Source organism: Siniperca chuatsi, linkage group LG13 (assembly GCF_020085105.1).
Source record: "Siniperca chuatsi isolate FFG_IHB_CAS linkage group LG13, ASM2008510v1, whole genome shotgun sequence".
Lineage (NCBI taxonomy): Eukaryota > Metazoa > Chordata > Actinopteri > Centrarchiformes > Sinipercidae > Siniperca > Siniperca chuatsi.
In genome coordinates, this window is record NC_058054.1 from 9,599,219 (window position 1) to 9,616,217 (window position 16,999).

Consider the following 16,999-nt stretch of genomic DNA (forward strand, 5'->3'; position numbering starts at 1 on the left):
ATGTGGAGCGCCACAGAGTCCCTTTTGTGTAACTACTGCAAGAACAAAAGTATACAGCACGTTAATCATAATTCTCGTTGTTCTTCAGGGTTTCCGGCAGAAAAACACAGAGCACATGCGCCCTGAAGTCGTATCACTTCTACGGAGCAGTGAGCGGGCGTTCCTGCATCACTTGGTTGCATCCAGTCCAGAAGCACTGTTCAGATGGGGAGTCCTTCGAGCCACCATTCGCATCCTCACAGTATTCAAGAAATTAGGACGAAAGCGGGCAGAATTTAGCGGTAGGTTTAGTTGCCAATTGGGCTGCCTTTCAAGTCATAAGTCACCCTGTAAAACTGTGGATGTGTCTTTGCTGGACAAGCTAGTCACAGCTTGTCAGAAATTACGTTTGTTTAACTGACTTTTTCTGAATGACACAGTCACCCTCCATCTCATCAATATGTTTTTTTTTTTCGTCTTTTGAGAAATGTTCTAATGATTATATATAACTGACTTGTTGTATTGTCACCACAGTAGCTTCCAAAAAAAACTCCCTCAGGTCCCTCAAAGACAGGAAACAGCACAGCAGTCCTATGGAGAGACTGTCCAGGTAAACTGCCACTGACATGTCTCTCATCCACTTTTAACTTGATTGTCATTTTGATACAACTAAATATTTTCAGATTCAAATATTGATCTGTTTTTAATCAGGCAGGCATTTTCATTTTTCTGTTTTAGAGCATTAACAATTGATTAACAACTGTCACCATCAACCATCTAGTTTTCATTCCTAAAACAGGCAAAAATACTGCATTAAAGTACCATTCATCATTTTTTTTTTTCGTTTATTCATTCATTGTCTCACTTATTTATTCTTAGTTATTTAAGCTTTAATTCTTCAGGAAATCTCATTGAGATCAAGATATCTTCTGCAAGAGAGTCCTGAGAACAAATTACATATACACAAGGTCACAAGAAAATGAATTCACTCAAAACAACCATCACACATGGCAACAGTTTTAGAAATATAAGATAGTAAAGCTTTAAAATCTTCAAGCTGTGTTGCAGCTCACTCCAGTAGTAAGGCACATAGTACCAGAAACCAGTCTTCCCCAGTTCAGAGTTGGTATGAGGAACTTAAAGCCAACCTATCTTGTGATCTGATGTCATGGTCATTAACTCTGAGTGAGTCAGTAGTGAGTGCGATCGCTATCTTGTGTAATGAATAGGTCTTAGTTTGTTACACAGCAGTGGGAGTCGTTCCCAGCATTCAGTTGGTGTGAGGCAGGGAAACATCAGGGTTTTAGTCCATTACAGGACTAAAAGAGAGAGACAGACATGAAATGTTTCCTGAACACAAATAATACCTGTAAACATGCTTGTCAAAATGCTTGTCAAAAGGCAAATACACCTTAGAAATAAATATATATATATATATATATAAATAGAATTATTGCTGATAAAGTTGAAGTACCTCTGACATTTACAGCAACAGCCTGACTCTGGATTTCTCCTTTGATCGCTCTGATGAAATGCCTCTTGATGTATTTGAAGACATCTTTGCCAATTATGAAAAGAGAAAGTAAGTGGGCCATATGGCTTTAGTTTAAACACACTGATTTTAATATGTTATGCTTCGCCTTCTCACATTCTATCTCCGGAGCTGTGTGTTGAATGGAGCCTCATTGTGTCTGTATTTTATGCAGGAAAAATAGATGCGGTCGACAGAAGCAGCTCATTCCAAAGGTAAAGTGTTAGTAATGGGTGCAGTGTTGTTGAAGCATTTTAAGTCATTTCAAAAGCAGCATTTCTACATAGATGTTTGTACATGATTGAGCATTAAAGGACCAGTATGTAACATTTAGGAGGCGCTATTGGCAGAAATTGAATATTTATTATGTTTATATATATTTAAGTATGTTTTCATTAGTGTATAATCACCTGAAAATATGAATTGTTGTGTTTTCATTACCTTAGAATAAGCCCTTTTTATATCTACAGAGGATGTGGGTCCCCTCCCACAGAGGCCGCCATGTTTCTGCAGTAGCCCAGAATGGACAAACCAATCTCTGGTTCTAGATAGGGCTGTTCACGTTTTTTGCGAGTTTCACGGCCAGCGTAGTTTCTCCTACACGCTTGGAAGCGGAGGGTGATGCGAGCCGTATTCAAATGGTTGCAAACTGCAATTTCACTGCTAGATTACACTAAATCCTACACACTGCTCCTTTTAATTCTATTTGTTCATTCAGTTCATCTGTCTATCTATCATCCATTTATCCATGTTTCTATTCAAAGTCCTTTTCTTTTGGGAGTCAGAAAACTCACAGACTTCATTATGTTTTATTAAACAGAAGCTCATGGATTTGCACTCACTCCAACATATTGTTGGTCTCACCGCACATGACCGAACCAGCAAATTCATCTTCCACCCTCATCGGAAGACAAGGCCCCCTACAGTTAGCGTTCAGTTTCAGGTTTGTCCTCTCTGTAACTTTGCTGACTACTGTTTCATAAAGTCCAACTTAAATCATGACATCATGTGACATATGTGTGTGATAGGGAAGTGTTTTTTTTTAAGTGTCACATCAAAATGAGATATCCATTAATTGAAAATGATATTTATATCAGCTTATTACTTCGATATAAGTAAGGCACCATGGGGTTGCTATTAAGTTTAAGAGTCACTTATTGGACATTTTATCTGAATTTCAGGTAGCATTATCTTTGTGTTTTTCTTTTTTTCCAATACTCGATATTCAGTAAAACATTTTGAAATGAAACCTTTACAAATGTTTTCTTTTTTTAGAAATTTATGATAGAACCTGTAGTCTCAGTGACTGCCTGTTCCCCGCTTCATGCTCACTGCCCATGTAGTACATAAGTAGGTTTCAGACTCATGTATCCTAGAGTTTGATTAAGAAATTCTCAATAATTTAACCATAAAACGTACTTGAGGTATAGCTGTAGTCTCAGGTATACTCTTTTTTTGTTCAGTGCATTACAAACTGTGTGCACTGTAATTTTGCTTAACTAAACTCACTGCACTTATGTATCTCACAGGCCTCACTCAGAAAGCTGATGGAGACAGTTGAAAAAGCCGAGCCATTCTTTATTTTCTGTATTCGCTCCAACGCTGAAAAGGTAACGTCATCTGTGAATCTGTTCAATTTAGTCGTACATGTTGGACTGTATAACAAAGTTCATCACCTGGGAAAATGTTTTGTTTTTACAGAAGGAGCTGCACTTTGATGATGAACTTGTGCTACGGCAAATTAAGTACACAGGCATACTGAAGATGGTTCACATCCAGAAGTCTGGCTACAGTGCCAAATACACATTTAAGGTGGGGAATTGATGAATAAAGAAGCACTGTCTGGTCAATCTACGTTGAGTTATATGAATGTATTATATTAAAAGTACTGGCGCCAGGGAGAAAAACTCAGATTCATCCTGTCAGATTCAGCATAGGGTCTGCTTGACAAATAATCCTTCCAACAGCTTAGTTACACCCATGCTGCCAAGGTAAAAAATAGAGGCGTGTATGGCTGTAAACAACAAAAATCCAGTCTGAACCAGTTTCCAACAAGTGTATCTCAAGAAATTGAGAAACCCCTTCTGATCTATACAGCTAGACAGTCTGAACCTCCTGTGACACCAAAGGTCATAAAGCAATTAACATATACATTTCAGTAATTTTCTACCACAGCAATCATTTGAGAATGAGTTTGTATATTATATACTGTAAATGTATATGAATATCCAACTTTACTTTACATTCAATGAATTTTTATTGAAAAAGAAGTGTAACTTCTGTACCTGTCAATGAGAAGAGGGTAAATTTGCACCTCTGATACTGTTTTTCTCTTTATGACAGGAATTTGTCGAGAAGTTCAGAATGTTGCTTCCAAAAGGAGCTACAGCAACATCAGAGGACATAACTGAACTGTTTGAGAGGATGGAGATGGATAAGTCCACCTATCAAATAGGAAAAACCCAGGTAAATATTCTTTATCATATCTGTAATTTAATCTTAACTCATCATGGTCATGAATCTGAGAACACTGTCAGTTACTAAAAAGACATTACCGATTTCATGCTTTACATGAAGTCATAAAAACACATAAAAGTCACATAATCATTACTGCATGTACTGAAATGTACTACAGATTTCACAGTACAAATGTTCCGCGTGTTTTCATCCTTCATATGCCTCTCTTTCATCTACTCAGGTGTTCCTCAACGAGAAGGAGAGGCAACTGCTCCATGACACTCTTAACAAAGTAGTGATGCGTCACATCATCATCCTGCAGCGCTGGTTCCGTGTCTGTCTGATAAGGTTGCACTTCCTGCAAAAGAAAGATGCCACTATGATTATACAGGTACCATTTATAGTATAAAATACTAGACAATTAAAACACTCATCCCATCACAGGTTTCCAAGGAAGTTGTAGATGTTGTAGTCAGTCTCCTTAGCTTGCCTGCTTAGTGTCTAAGAACAAATAAAGAACATGACAGAGGATTTCTGGTATTTTTCAGAGGAGCTGGCGTGGGTTTTATGAGAACCAAAACCGAGCTGCTACAGTGATCCAGACAGCATGGAGGAGTTCCCTGAAGAAGTCAAAGCAACAACATGAGGATGCCGAGAAGACGTCCAAAGCTCAGCCTGGACGGGACAGGTATAGATACCACTCGTACCGCTAACTTGTGTTAAAGGATATAAAAAGGCAACTGCATGATTTCAGAATAGAAGCAAACACATGCCCTGAATTATAGCAGGTTCCCAAAGACACCTGAAAATTAAAAGGGTATGTATTGGCTTATTTGGTTAATATGACAAGTGTGCTGGGTTAATGTGCAGCATGAAAGTGTGCCACCCACACAATCTGACTGAATTAACTTAGAACTTAGAAAAGCTGCATTTATACTCACAGTTTGATTGGATGTTTATTCAGTAACCACATTAAATGGTGTGCTTGTCTTTGGAAAAAAACTTTTAATTTAAAGCAGCAGAAGCAATGTAAACAAGGAAATTAAACATTTATGAGTTGTTGCAGCATTAATGACCAACCTGCATAAAGGGCCTTTACTCAAATATTGCACATTACACTAACTGCATGGATTTCAAGTCACTTTTTAGATTGATATTGTGTTCCACACTCTCCACTATAGAACATCTTGCATTAGGCGTGTCTATCTGGCAGTGAACGTTGTGTTCAGGGGCATGTGTGTCATTGTATTATTCAAAGACAATGTTATGAGCCAATACATGTTTTTCAAACAAACACGTTAACAAACATTTTTCACAACGATCCCTTGAATTTGGTTATAAAAGAATTGTGACCAAGATATATACTTTTCATTTTACTATTGAAAATATACTTGCCAGTGCTCTCTGGTGGCCAAATATTATATAGCATAAACATTTCTTGTTAGTTACAGGCCAACATACATGCCGATACCAGTATATCTATGATGGGTTAATATCATTCATATCAGCCCAGGTTTTATCCAGTAGTTTTATTAGTCAGTTTACTGTATGAGCATTTCAGGTAAAATTTGAATCAAAACAGATAATAAACCATTAGCATTTATATTATGGATACAGTTGCTGTGATGCCAGTCTGATTTAGTGGTTCTTACGTAACAGCTTCACAAAAAAAGAGTTAAAGAGGCAGCACAAAGTGGAGCTCAGCCCCAGCAGGACCCAGCAGCCTGACCCAGTCAATGGCCAGTCGGCACAGAGGGCCAGGAGCAGGGAGAAGCGAGACGGCAGAGGATCCCCTCCGACTCTCAACAGACCCCTCTCCCTCCCACTGGACCCTAAAGTTGGCAGTAACTATCGCTCCCCCAGCCCCTTTAAGGGCAGCCCGCTTCAGCGCTACAAAGATATGGGAGGCATCAAGGAGAAGGCCGAGAGGTGGAAGGAAAGACAGAGCGATGATTCAAGTCCAGAATTACGGCGACGACACAATAGGAAAGACGAGTTTCAGTAAGCATCCTAAACTTAGAAAAATCTTTCTCCACAAATGGAACTCTGTTAATAACGCTATAAACTTCCTTTGTGTTTCACCAATCTGAACCTGTGTTTCCATTTTTCTGTCTATCGTGTCTATCTCATGACAAAATGTTTACATGGCAATCATTTTTCAACATATATACAGTATATTGTTATACTGTTACCAATAATTGCAAAGTGTTTTATTTTAGCCCCACAATAGTCCACAACTCTGCTCTTATTTCCTTCTGCAACACAGGCTCAAAGGGAAGTCCATGTCGGTTGATGAACTGTCCAAGATCAGCTCATCAGGCTCTGATACCTCACCCACAACCAATGAGGTAACCTTCATCAATATGTTATTACATATTTCTAAACACTGTATCTCCATCCACAACTGCAACATTCAGTCCATTTTCATTTTTGCTTCTCATATAGTTGTTTTAGTATGTGTCCTGTACAACAATAAATGTTGGTATCGGTTTTTCAAAGTACTGTAGTTATGTGTGCTGTAAGTTAAAAAACACATGAATGGAGGCTCCTTAAACATGAATCAAAGAAGGCCTCCCAGTCTGTGCCTTATCACCTTTCCTGGCCCAATTAGGCCAGGGTGCGTCTCCGCAAGCTGCCCAAACACAAGCGGCGCTTAGCCCACGCCCGCAGCGGTTTGATGAATAACTTTGGGGGCTCCAAGGAGAGCGAGTACTGGAGCTTTCCGCTGCCTCCCATCAGCCCCCATGTGCCCAGCCTGAAGAGCTCGGCCAGTTGTGTGGATGTCCAGGCCCTCACATCTCAGGTCAAGGTACTGACCCTAGAGACGTTTTGACCAACCACGGCTCTCCTCTGCATGCAGCCCTTGCAAGTGTATGCCCCAAATTGATTGAAGGTTGCATTGTTCTGGGACTTCTTATTTCTGCCCTATAGCCCGGAACAAAAAGAAAAATTAGCTGTTGCATCTGAAAACCAAGAAGTAAATATCAAACCCCATTTCCAAAGCTCATTTCTGATCTTTTTTGTCTCTTTTTTTATGTTATGTTTACAGTGCAAAAATACTAAATATAATTCTATTATATGTAAGACAGCCTTTTGAACACGCCTTAATCACCATCTCTGGTTAGGTCGAAATAAATCCTTAATTCATGATGAGAATAAAAACTGCTCTCCTCACACAGTTTCACAGGAGAGACTCACATGCACGCGCGGCCGGTGTGGCTATATAAATTAACCACAGAGAGGCTGCGATAACAACACAGGCAGAGGGGGTGTGACGTCATCTTCTGCTCAGGACGCCTTACTCCACTATATCTTTTTATAGCAAAGAGTTGTTTGCTGCTACATGAATGTTCAGAATCTCATTTACAGAACCTTTTAATATATGAACTAACTTTGCTCATACTAATTAAAGCAAGAAAGGTCAGAGTTCAGTTGGTGGCAGGTGACAGTCTAGCTTTGCATGATGAGTAAAAATGGTGAAGGACTACCACTATCGTGCTAATATTTTATCGTGTTTATGTGGTCTGGTTTGGTGGTGGGGAGCTAAGGTGCAGCCACTGCAGGGGACATGGTGGGGAAAGAGGACTAACTTGGGATATTAGAACAACATTTTTGGTTTTCCTATGAAAGTTGTTTGTTTTGTTTTTTTTGGGGGTTTCTTAGAGTTGCTTGTTCGCAAGTTTTATACTTTGACTTAAAGCATGTTTGTGTTTTGATACTGTTGCAGATACCAGCAGAACTTGATGGGTCAAAATTCAGCTTTCCAACCAGGAGCACCAATGAGGACTCAGGACAACGGGGACCTAACCAATCACAACTCACAACTCCTGAGAGGTAAACCCCTTCACTCAGTTCAAGGGAAATCATTCAAGATTTTGAGTTTTCTGGATTATGTTTTAACAATACTTAATGTATTTGATATGTTGCTGCATGGGATTGATACAGACTATCTTTTCTACAGGATTTGGTTTCTCAGTAAATTCCTGAGAAAGCGGGCGCCTAAATGTTCCACGACCAATGACTCTCCGTCAGATAAAGCCGGTAACCAAAACTTTTAAAAACACTGATTCCCCAAAGCAGCAACGTTTATGTATTTATTTGTACAATGCAGATATTTTAAATATATTCGCGTACAGTGTACTTTAAATTTGGCGGCAGCAGGGACGATTGTAAGTACTCTAGTATAAATATATAAAGTATATTACATGAGGTCTAAAGGAAAGAGGAAAAAGAGGAAACAGTGACACAGCTTTTTATATGTAAATGTAATTTTTCTTAATGATGTTGGTGTTTGTTTACTGGACCTCACAAGTGAAGTTCACAGTTTAATGTTAACATCATACATCTCTGGTTAACACACTGCCAACGGGAGGTTCTTTGCTGATCAGCAACAGCAGGTGTAAAACTTAAAAGGTCTTCTTAATGTGCCTACATTATTTGTGGGAGTTTGAAGAGGCTCCACTGAATATAGTAATATTATTTAGATTAATTTTTGGTTTAAGGTATCCTATATATCCCCCATAGATATAGTAGAAATAGTGTTTAAACTTGTAATTGTCATGTCAGACTAATAATGCCACATCTCCCTCGTCTGTCTGCAGTCACCTTGCCCAGATACACTCCACATCCCTACCACATGCTAAACCAGAACAGTGAGAGGGTCAGTCGAAACCCGACCATTCGAATCAGCCGGGCCACACGGGTGATGCAATGGAATGTGTCCCTGGACCGTGAGATCACCGACCCCAAAGAGCTGCGAAACCTGGATGAATTCCTCGGCAATCAGGTGAAACCGTCACCTGAGGAGGGGAATTTGAAGCACAGCAGATTGCTAACTCGGGTTTCATTTATAGCACTTCCAAATCTTGACACACATATGGCTCTCACTCGTTTGTACTGTAGTTGTGCAGTTTTTTGCAGTGTTGTTAAAACCATCTTCAAAATTGAATTTTTTAACTATGTTCATGCATACATTTGCCACACACATTCAGCTGTCATGGATGGGATGGTGTGAGTGGCTGAAAGGAGAGGTGGCAGGGATTAATGACAACAACAGTGTAGTTAAAAGTTACATTATGAAATTAAAGTGCAACTGGGAAAACTCCACTGTAAAATAATGAAATTTTGGAAACATGCTCAAGCAAGCTGTACAGGATGGACAATACATTTTGTATATTTTTCTTTAAAGAATCCTGTATGCCCGGGGCTCCCCGGATGCCAGAAGGTTAAGGCATATGCCACATAACTTTCCCCATTTTGATTCCAGCGGGGGACATTTTTGTTGCATGTCATCCCCCTTTCTCTCCCTATCCAATAAGGGCAAAAAAAAGATAAATAACAAAATCCTGTGTTGTGCATGTTCATAATTTCCTCACTTTTGTCCTCAGGTGAATGAGCTGCGAACCAGAATAAAAGAGCTGTCACCAACAGAGAGCATCTTCCTTACAGCCACAATGCAGTTCAGAGAGACCATCAAAGGCATGTACTCGATCCAGGTCAGTTCAACTGCTTCCTCTATACAGTTTAGTATAGTAGGAAGAAAGTAGGGGAAAGGAGGTCTTTTACACCTTTCACTAGCATGTCTCTACCATTCATGATCATTGTAGGAAAAATTTTTTATACCTTTAGATTTGACGTGTGTAAATTTACAGTGTTTCAGATGTGGATTCAATTTATTTTACCATTGAAGTCACTTATTGTACGTCTGCTACTAAATATCTTACAAACAAGCCAAATTCAGAGGCTTGAAGTTGGAAAGTGGTCACTAACTGTACATTTAATGCAAACTTTGTGACCAACAGAAGCCCCAAATTGGCTACAAAGATCTGATGAAGGGCTACCACAACAAAGTGACCACACTAGCAGGGTCCAAGCAGAAGGCAGAAGTCTCACTGGTGGTCAACTTGTTTCAGTCTGTGCTGGACGGCTTCATTAGGGGCGAGATAAAACGAGCAGAGTCAGAACCAGCCAAGGTAAATTTGAGTATTTCAGTTAATCTAATAAAATTTAGTACATGCACTACTACTTATTACTGATATTATTACATTGTATTATTATACTGTATTATCATCATCAACCGGTAAACCCACTTGGTACTTCACACTTATTTTGTTTTATACTTATACCCACCAGGTACTTAATTTTTCTGACCTGTTTTTATAGTGTATTATATTTTTTGCTAGTACTTTCTCCTGTGTGCACTGACGTAAAGGCGAGCTGCTGTAACAAAGAGTTTCCCTTCGGGGATCAATAAAGTATTTCTGATTCTGATTAATCATCAGTCTCTAAAGTACGTGGTGAGTATAAACTTGACTCACTCATGTATCTTACTTACTTCTGGCTTCTCTCAGGCCACCAAGATTACAAAGAAGAGGTGGAAAAAGGACAAATGTGTAAGTTGAATATCTTTACCTGTATTGGGAAGTTTCTGCATTATACATCCAGGTAAATCATCCCAGTGTATTGTGTGTACATCCTCTCTCTACAGCCTAATAGTCCTCTGGGTCACCTGTTCAGCACATACCAGGTAAACATTATGCAGTCATGTGACATATGTGGCTCCTACATCTGGGGAATGGAGAAAGCCTACATGTGCAGTGGTGAGTTCAAGGAGCTGCAACAAAAGAAAAAGAAAAAAATACAAGAGGGACACAATTATTGAATTGCTTTTTCTTTTTTTCTTTTGTTTAGCTTGCAAGTTAATATGTCACAAGAAATGCCTGACCAAAATCATCACAGATTGCTCTACACGGTGTAGGAAGCAGGTAGGAGCTGACATTTTTAAATACTCCTACACATACTATAGTATGATGGAATAACTCAAAACAAACACACGAATTTCTCAAGACTCCCTGTCTCTCATGTATAATGTATACTCTTGTCTTTGCTTGTGATAGGATGACAGTGTATCAGGCTCCCTTAACTTTGGGGTGCAGGTGTGTGTCCTCACCAGTAAAGCCAACCCTGTGCCCAAAGTGGTGGAGTTGTTGCTGATGCATGTGGAGCTGCACGGTCTCTACACGGAGGGTATTTACCGCAAGTCGGGCTCAGCCTGTCAAGCGAGGGAGCTCCACCAGATTCTGGCAACTGGTAAGAAATTCTTGAAAAATGAAATGCACAAACATTTGTCTTAGGAACCGAACAAATACAGTCAGCTACAGCCTATTTGACAGGTTAGAGTTCCACATAACATGATGTTCCTTGTATTATTAATTGGCATCATTGATGTGGAGCAAGGACAGCCATAGTCAATGTAATTTTCTCCAAGTTCACAGGAACTTTTTTCATTATCTACCAGGGAGACACTTGAAATTATATGACAGAACTTCTTCTCTCTCTTAATTTCCCATATTCTCTCCATTTTCTTTCTTTTTTTGTCTTTCTTAGTCTAATCTCCTCTGTTAATTTGTCTGTTTACTTATTCATTTTTTACTAGTTCAAATTAAGGAAAATAACTTAAAACTTGTATGCTGTGTTTTTAAAACAATATCAAGGAACTATAAACTCTATACTTATATCATGATGATGATAAAATTATTTTGTCACCCGACTGTGTAGACTGAAAGATAATTTCAAATACTAATAAAATAGTTTTACATTGTTTGGTGTGTCTGTGTGTTCTGTCTTGTGGGATCAGATCCTGAGGCAACATGTTTAGAGAACTACCCCATCCACACCATCACAGGTCTGGTTAAACGTTGGCTCAGAGAGCTGCCGGACCCCCTCATGACCTTTTCCCTCTACAGCGACTTTCTGCATGCTGTGGGTAAGTAAATATTTGATAGTATTTTAATATTTAAGTGTAAACCAGAAAGGTCTGATTAGCACGTATGCATTTTGTGTCCAAGGACACAATGAGTCACAATGTTCCTGATAAATTAGCTTATTTATCTTGTTAGAAATAGTGGATTTGATATGTTATCTTAGATAGCAAACTAAATGGAGCTGTGGATCTCTTTTAATAGTTAGGACAGAAAATAGTAGCTATTGCTGTGTAACATTCTTCTACATTAAGCCACTATCCTATTTATACACTGCAGGCTGAAACTAATTATTTTCATTATTGATTAATCTACAGATTATATTCTAGGTTAGTCGAATAATCATTTTGTATATTAAATGTCAGAAAACAGTGAAAGAAAGGTCCATCACAGTTTCCCAGAGGCAAAGATGACGTATTCAGATGTCTTGTTTTGCCCAACAAACGGTCCAAAACTCAAAGATATTCTGTTTACAATAATATAATATATGGAACAATACAATAATATAATATAAAACAGAAAAGGCACAGCAATGCAAAACATTGGAGAAGCTGCCACTAGTGATTTTTTTTTGGGGGGGGGGATTATAAAAATTCCTGATATGGATGTGTACTCTGAGTAAGTTTTTTGAAGTTTATTGATCTCCATGTATGTTTGCTCCCAGAGCTGCCAGAGAAAGCTGAGAGACTAAAGGCTGTATACCAAAAGATTGATGAACTTCCTCCTGCTAATTACAACACGTTAGAGCGGCTCATCTTTCACCTTGTCAGGTAGGAAGATCGCCATTATTCCTTTCTACTGCTTCTGCTAACTGTAAAGCTTATGTCTTGTGTGTTGCCAGAACAAAAATATTTCCACTATATTCTAAAATGTGGGTTGCAAAGAATCCTACACTCCTCATGGGGATTATTTGTCGATTACCTGTTGTTTATTTGTGTGTGATAAAAGTCCTGTGAAATCTTGATCTTTGTGTCTTTTTAGGGTTGCAAAGGAGGAAGAGCAAAATAAGATGTCACCAAGCTCTCTTGCTATTGTGTTTGCCCCTTGCATCCTGCGTTCACCTGATGTCAATGACCCCTTCCTTGGTATGAAGGATGTGTCCAAGACTACACTGTGAGTCATACTGCACACCCCCATAACTCGCCACCGTCTTCAAGAAGTTTTATTATATTTATTTCTTTATTTCTTGCCTACTGGTAAAGCCTGGCTTCGAAATACTGTATGTATTCTTGTTAGATACACTGTATGTATTTCTATAGATGGACATCATTTTCATGGATGTGTATTCATCTTTGACCATGATGTCTGCAGGTGTGTTGAAATCCTGATCTCTGAGCAGTTCAGACGCTACACAGAGAAGATGCAGAATATCCAGGAGCTGGAATACGCAGAAGCCCTGGCTGTAAATCAGCTCAAGCTAAGGAGACAAAACACGGTGAGTGAAAACTACAAGGCCAATCATGAAATAACACCTGGGTCAAGGAGCCTCTGTCAATAATTTAAGTTTTTAAGTTTGCCAATCCGGTTGGAGTATTGCAAAGATGCATAATGCATCAAGACAACACAGACCATGCCTCGGGAAAAAGCTCACAGAAATATACCGGTATATTAAATTCACTGTTAAGTGCTTTCTTGATTATCTACCTCTGCCAGCAGGTATTGTTTAACTTAATATAAATCCGAGGAAAGTAACATTGAGAATGAACAACCTCCTTTACATTGATATTAATCCACACATTTACACCTGGGAGATGACCAGTATAAGCCAAAGTCAGCAACTGTCACTAATGTTGCACAGTTTAAACAAAGAAAATTTCAAAAACTTTTTTGCATCTTAATGACTCAGTAGCTAAACCTCTGAAACAGAGAGTAGATAACAATAGTTTAAAAGTGGCTCATTTTTAGAATAAAATTCATATGATTTGGAGCCAATGTCATTATTCATCAGCTGACACCCAACCACTACTCTGTTCTCTGTGCAGGTTGTTGAAAAGCCTTCAGAGCTGGAAGATCCAAAGCAAATACCTTTGGATGAAACAGAGAGGAACCTCATCGATAGGATCAAGTCCATCAAGCAAGAAAAGTAAGCTGAAATTTTTTCATTGGAGTTTAATGGATTGTGCACAAAGCATTTAAATGAATTTGAATAATAATATCTTGTTTTGTTATTTTCAGGGTGAACTTGGCCTACAGGTTACCTGAACTGGAGCAGGAGAACTCTGACAATGAAAACCTGGACTCGTTGTCATCAGTGAGCACAGAGAGCCTAGACCATCTGGTGAACGTGGACTCAGAAGGTCAGTAGGGAGGTAAGGTACCTTCACCTTCCCCTGGGTTTAAGAAGACAACTCACTAATAAAGTTAATGTGATTGTTTTTTTCATGTCCCCCTGCAATGGTACATGGTATATTGGATAATATGTCCTCATGATAGCTGTCTGTCTGTGTGTAGAAAAAAGATTAGGACCAACACGACAGAAACGTCATACCTAAGGGTTCAGTATGCTTGAAACTTACTGGATCATACAGTGTGTCGTCCGACATGTCGTTCAACCACGCGTAAAGGCGTTCAGACCCAAATCAGCATACTGATGCCTTTAGACTATCCAACACGCACTTTGTTTGAAGCATACTGAGGCCCTGAGAAAGTAGTCACAACAGAGTAGATGATCTGTTTAGATTTGAGGCATTGAAATTGCTCCAACTTCCTATCCTCTTTAACCCTACAGACCCTCATCAGACTATCTGGTTCTATTTATATCAAGTGTTGTTTGTTTATTGTTTCCATAAATAAGTTACAATATCAAACCAACACAGGAACTTGGGGTTGACAGTGTGTGTGTTACTACAAGCTCATAGCAAATGTTTACTAATCTGATGTTTCTATTACCAGGAAAAGTGACCATGCGATTGAAAACCCAGAAACCCGACTGCCTTGCTAAACCTCCTGACCTGGCGCAGAGAGTCAGAAGCAGAAGTCTGATGGCTCAAACAGATGATGAACCGACAGAGTTCGCACCAGGACAAAAGATAGATGTTACCCAATCCACGTGCTTCCTTCCCAGCCAAGACAACTCCTCCCCAACCAACAAACCCCAGGTCACCAGCAAGACTTTAAATGGGACCTATGACGACCTGGACATCCCTTATATCGATGACTATGAAGATCTAACCTGAGCATAACTCCACAAGCTGTAATTATTGGAATATTCTCAAATATGTGTTAATAGAAGACTTGTTAGTTCAAAAAGGAACACTGTGCCTAGTTTTATAGACATTTCCATTTGTCAATGCTGCTATGGAAAATACGTGCTTTGAGAATTTATATGTATGTAATGGGAGTTCGAACGGACTGTCCCTTCAGGGTTTTTATAACAAATCTGGAGAAGACCTAACAGCAAGGACTACTCAGCCTCTTTATACCAATACACAGTATGTGATTTTAAACATATTTCAGAATTGTACAGCACACATTTTAGAAAAGGTAGGTATTTTGGACCAGCTCTGTGAAGCTGTGTGACCAGCTGTGTTTCATCTGTAGAGAAAAACAGGACAACATTATGAGGAGCAATTGAGGATACAAGTGCCTCCTTTACTAATGGACGTTATTCTGAGCTCGACCACTGTGGTACTAATGGGACTTTATGGTGTTTGTGGGGAAAGAAATGTCTTGGACATGTACCAAAAAAGTTGATAGGAGAATCAGAGTGATTCTCTATTGTACAGAGTGACATTGCATTGTTGTGCATCTGAAACGGTTCAGTTGTGTTTTTGTCCTTTTCATTTTCCTCTGGTATATACTCCTGTGACTGACCACTGATTCAATATAGCTGTTAAAGAAATGGTCATATTGCTGCCTTTTAGACTGACTGAAAATACTTCCCTCTTCACTTTTGTTGGTATTGCAAGGCTGTGCAGTTTCACCAAGGTTACATTTTGTCTATACATGCAGGTATGTTTTTAAATATGCATGCCTGTACATTTTATAAGGGGTAGCAATGCATGTTTGGGTGAACATCCTCCGAGTTTGACTTTTGTCACCAACTGAATTAAACGGACCATTTTCAAATGTCTCCTGCTGTAATACACGACTACACTTGTAAAAACGACTACACTTGTAAAAACGACTGTAACCAATAATGCAGCTTTGATAGCAACATGTCTCTTAATAGTATATCTTCTGTTCAAAGATTAGGTCAAAAATAAAAACATGATAGAGAAAGCTTATGAAAAACTGCACAAAATGAAAAAGAACATGAAAGATTATTTGAATAGAGATCAATCTTACATTGGTTCCATGATTTGTCACTAAATTGTTCATACTATACTAGACAGACTACATTTTTGACAAGGTAAAGGAGATTTAATGTCAAAACTATTAACCATTAAGATTTATTTTGAATAGCTAATTAGATTACATATCACACCTGGAATCACCATGTAAACTTTTATACTGTTATATGTGAAGAAACTGTAAAATTGTACTTCAGGTGGAAGTTTTAAGAGAAAAGAGCTCATGAATGAAAATAATACCTATAGCAGACAATTCTGGGCAAAATATTGATTTTCTATTTAATGTAACTGATATGTTATTCCAATGTTCATTTTGAGTCATGAATCCTAATCAAAAAGGAACTCTAGACTAATGCTGTTACGAAAACCTTGTAGACTACTAGCTGGTCAGAAACCCCTTCTGCTCTTGGTGAAATTACTAAAGATTACAGAAAAGTTTAAATTAGGCTCTCATTCTTTACGATACTACATCCCTAGTTGGAGCTTTACTAAACATGCATTTCAGGAGTCCAAACTTCCAGGGTTTTTTTAGTAACTCACTCTAAATTTCTTACAGCTGCACACTCCCTGTGGCAGGTTTCCAGCACAAATGGTTTCATTTTGAATCAGTTCTCACCACATTCATTTCCCAGAAATCTAAAACTTAGTGAGCACCACTCTTATCCAGTCTGAAATGTATGTAATGGACTCCCAATTTCCATAGTTCTTGGTTATCCTCTAACATTGTGGATATTGTGCCTTAGAATGCACTGACATGCTCTTTTACATGGATTAATTGCAGGTTAAAATATTTTCTGTTAATTTGATGACCTTTGGGCAAAGCCTAATGTGTGTAAATGGAAAGAGAGCCTACCTAATTTAAGGTAGAGATATTTCCCTCGTAACAGTAACAACATCAACAAAACAACTTTGCTTTGATGGTGTGCCTCCTTTTTTCTACTTTTGAACAGATTTCTAACACATTGCAACATCATACTGTG

At 38.7% G+C, this 16,999-nt stretch overlaps 1 protein-coding gene across 5 annotated transcripts in view; it reads left to right on the top strand.

The window, feature by feature from the left end:
* myo9b (myosin IXb) overlaps positions 1-15,799 on the top strand; it is a 28,006-nt gene extending 12,207 nt beyond the window's left edge. For 2 of the 5 annotated variants that reach the window (XM_044221010.1, XM_044221009.1), the window contains exons 13-41: positions 89-281; positions 514-589; positions 1,469-1,561; positions 1,686-1,725; positions 2,331-2,453; positions 3,040-3,120; positions 3,212-3,322; positions 3,854-3,976; positions 4,209-4,358; positions 4,516-4,655; positions 5,627-5,968; positions 6,234-6,315; positions 6,579-6,776; positions 7,695-7,801; positions 7,929-8,008; positions 8,569-8,753; positions 9,355-9,462; positions 9,769-9,939; positions 10,318-10,359; positions 10,455-10,566; positions 10,658-10,731; positions 10,864-11,056; positions 11,604-11,732; positions 12,392-12,497; positions 12,709-12,840; positions 13,039-13,162; positions 13,710-13,810; positions 13,903-14,024; positions 14,620-15,799. In XM_044221010.1, the coding sequence (XP_044076945.1) occupies positions 89-281; positions 514-589; positions 1,469-1,561; positions 1,686-1,725; positions 2,331-2,453; positions 3,040-3,120; positions 3,212-3,322; positions 3,854-3,976; positions 4,209-4,358; positions 4,516-4,655; positions 5,627-5,968; positions 6,234-6,315; positions 6,579-6,776; positions 7,695-7,801; positions 7,929-8,008; positions 8,569-8,753; positions 9,355-9,462; positions 9,769-9,939; positions 10,318-10,359; positions 10,455-10,566; positions 10,658-10,731; positions 10,864-11,056; positions 11,604-11,732; positions 12,392-12,497; positions 12,709-12,840; positions 13,039-13,162; positions 13,710-13,810; positions 13,903-14,024; positions 14,620-14,903 (3,822 nt within the window). In that variant the 3' untranslated portion in view covers positions 14,904-15,799. Of the gene's footprint in view, positions 1-88; positions 282-513; positions 590-1,468; positions 1,562-1,685; positions 1,726-2,330; positions 2,454-3,039; positions 3,121-3,211; positions 3,323-3,853; positions 3,977-4,208; positions 4,359-4,515; positions 4,656-5,626; positions 5,969-6,233; positions 6,316-6,578; positions 6,777-7,694; positions 7,802-7,928; positions 8,009-8,568; positions 8,754-9,354; positions 9,463-9,768; positions 9,940-10,317; positions 10,360-10,454; positions 10,567-10,657; positions 10,732-10,863; positions 11,057-11,603; positions 11,733-12,391; positions 12,498-12,708; positions 12,841-13,038; positions 13,163-13,709; positions 13,811-13,902; positions 14,037-14,619 lie in introns of all 5 variants that reach the window. The other 3 variants (XM_044221013.1, XM_044221011.1, XM_044221012.1) reach the window with 3 other exon arrangements.
* Positions 15,800-16,999: the final 1,200 nt, after the last annotated feature.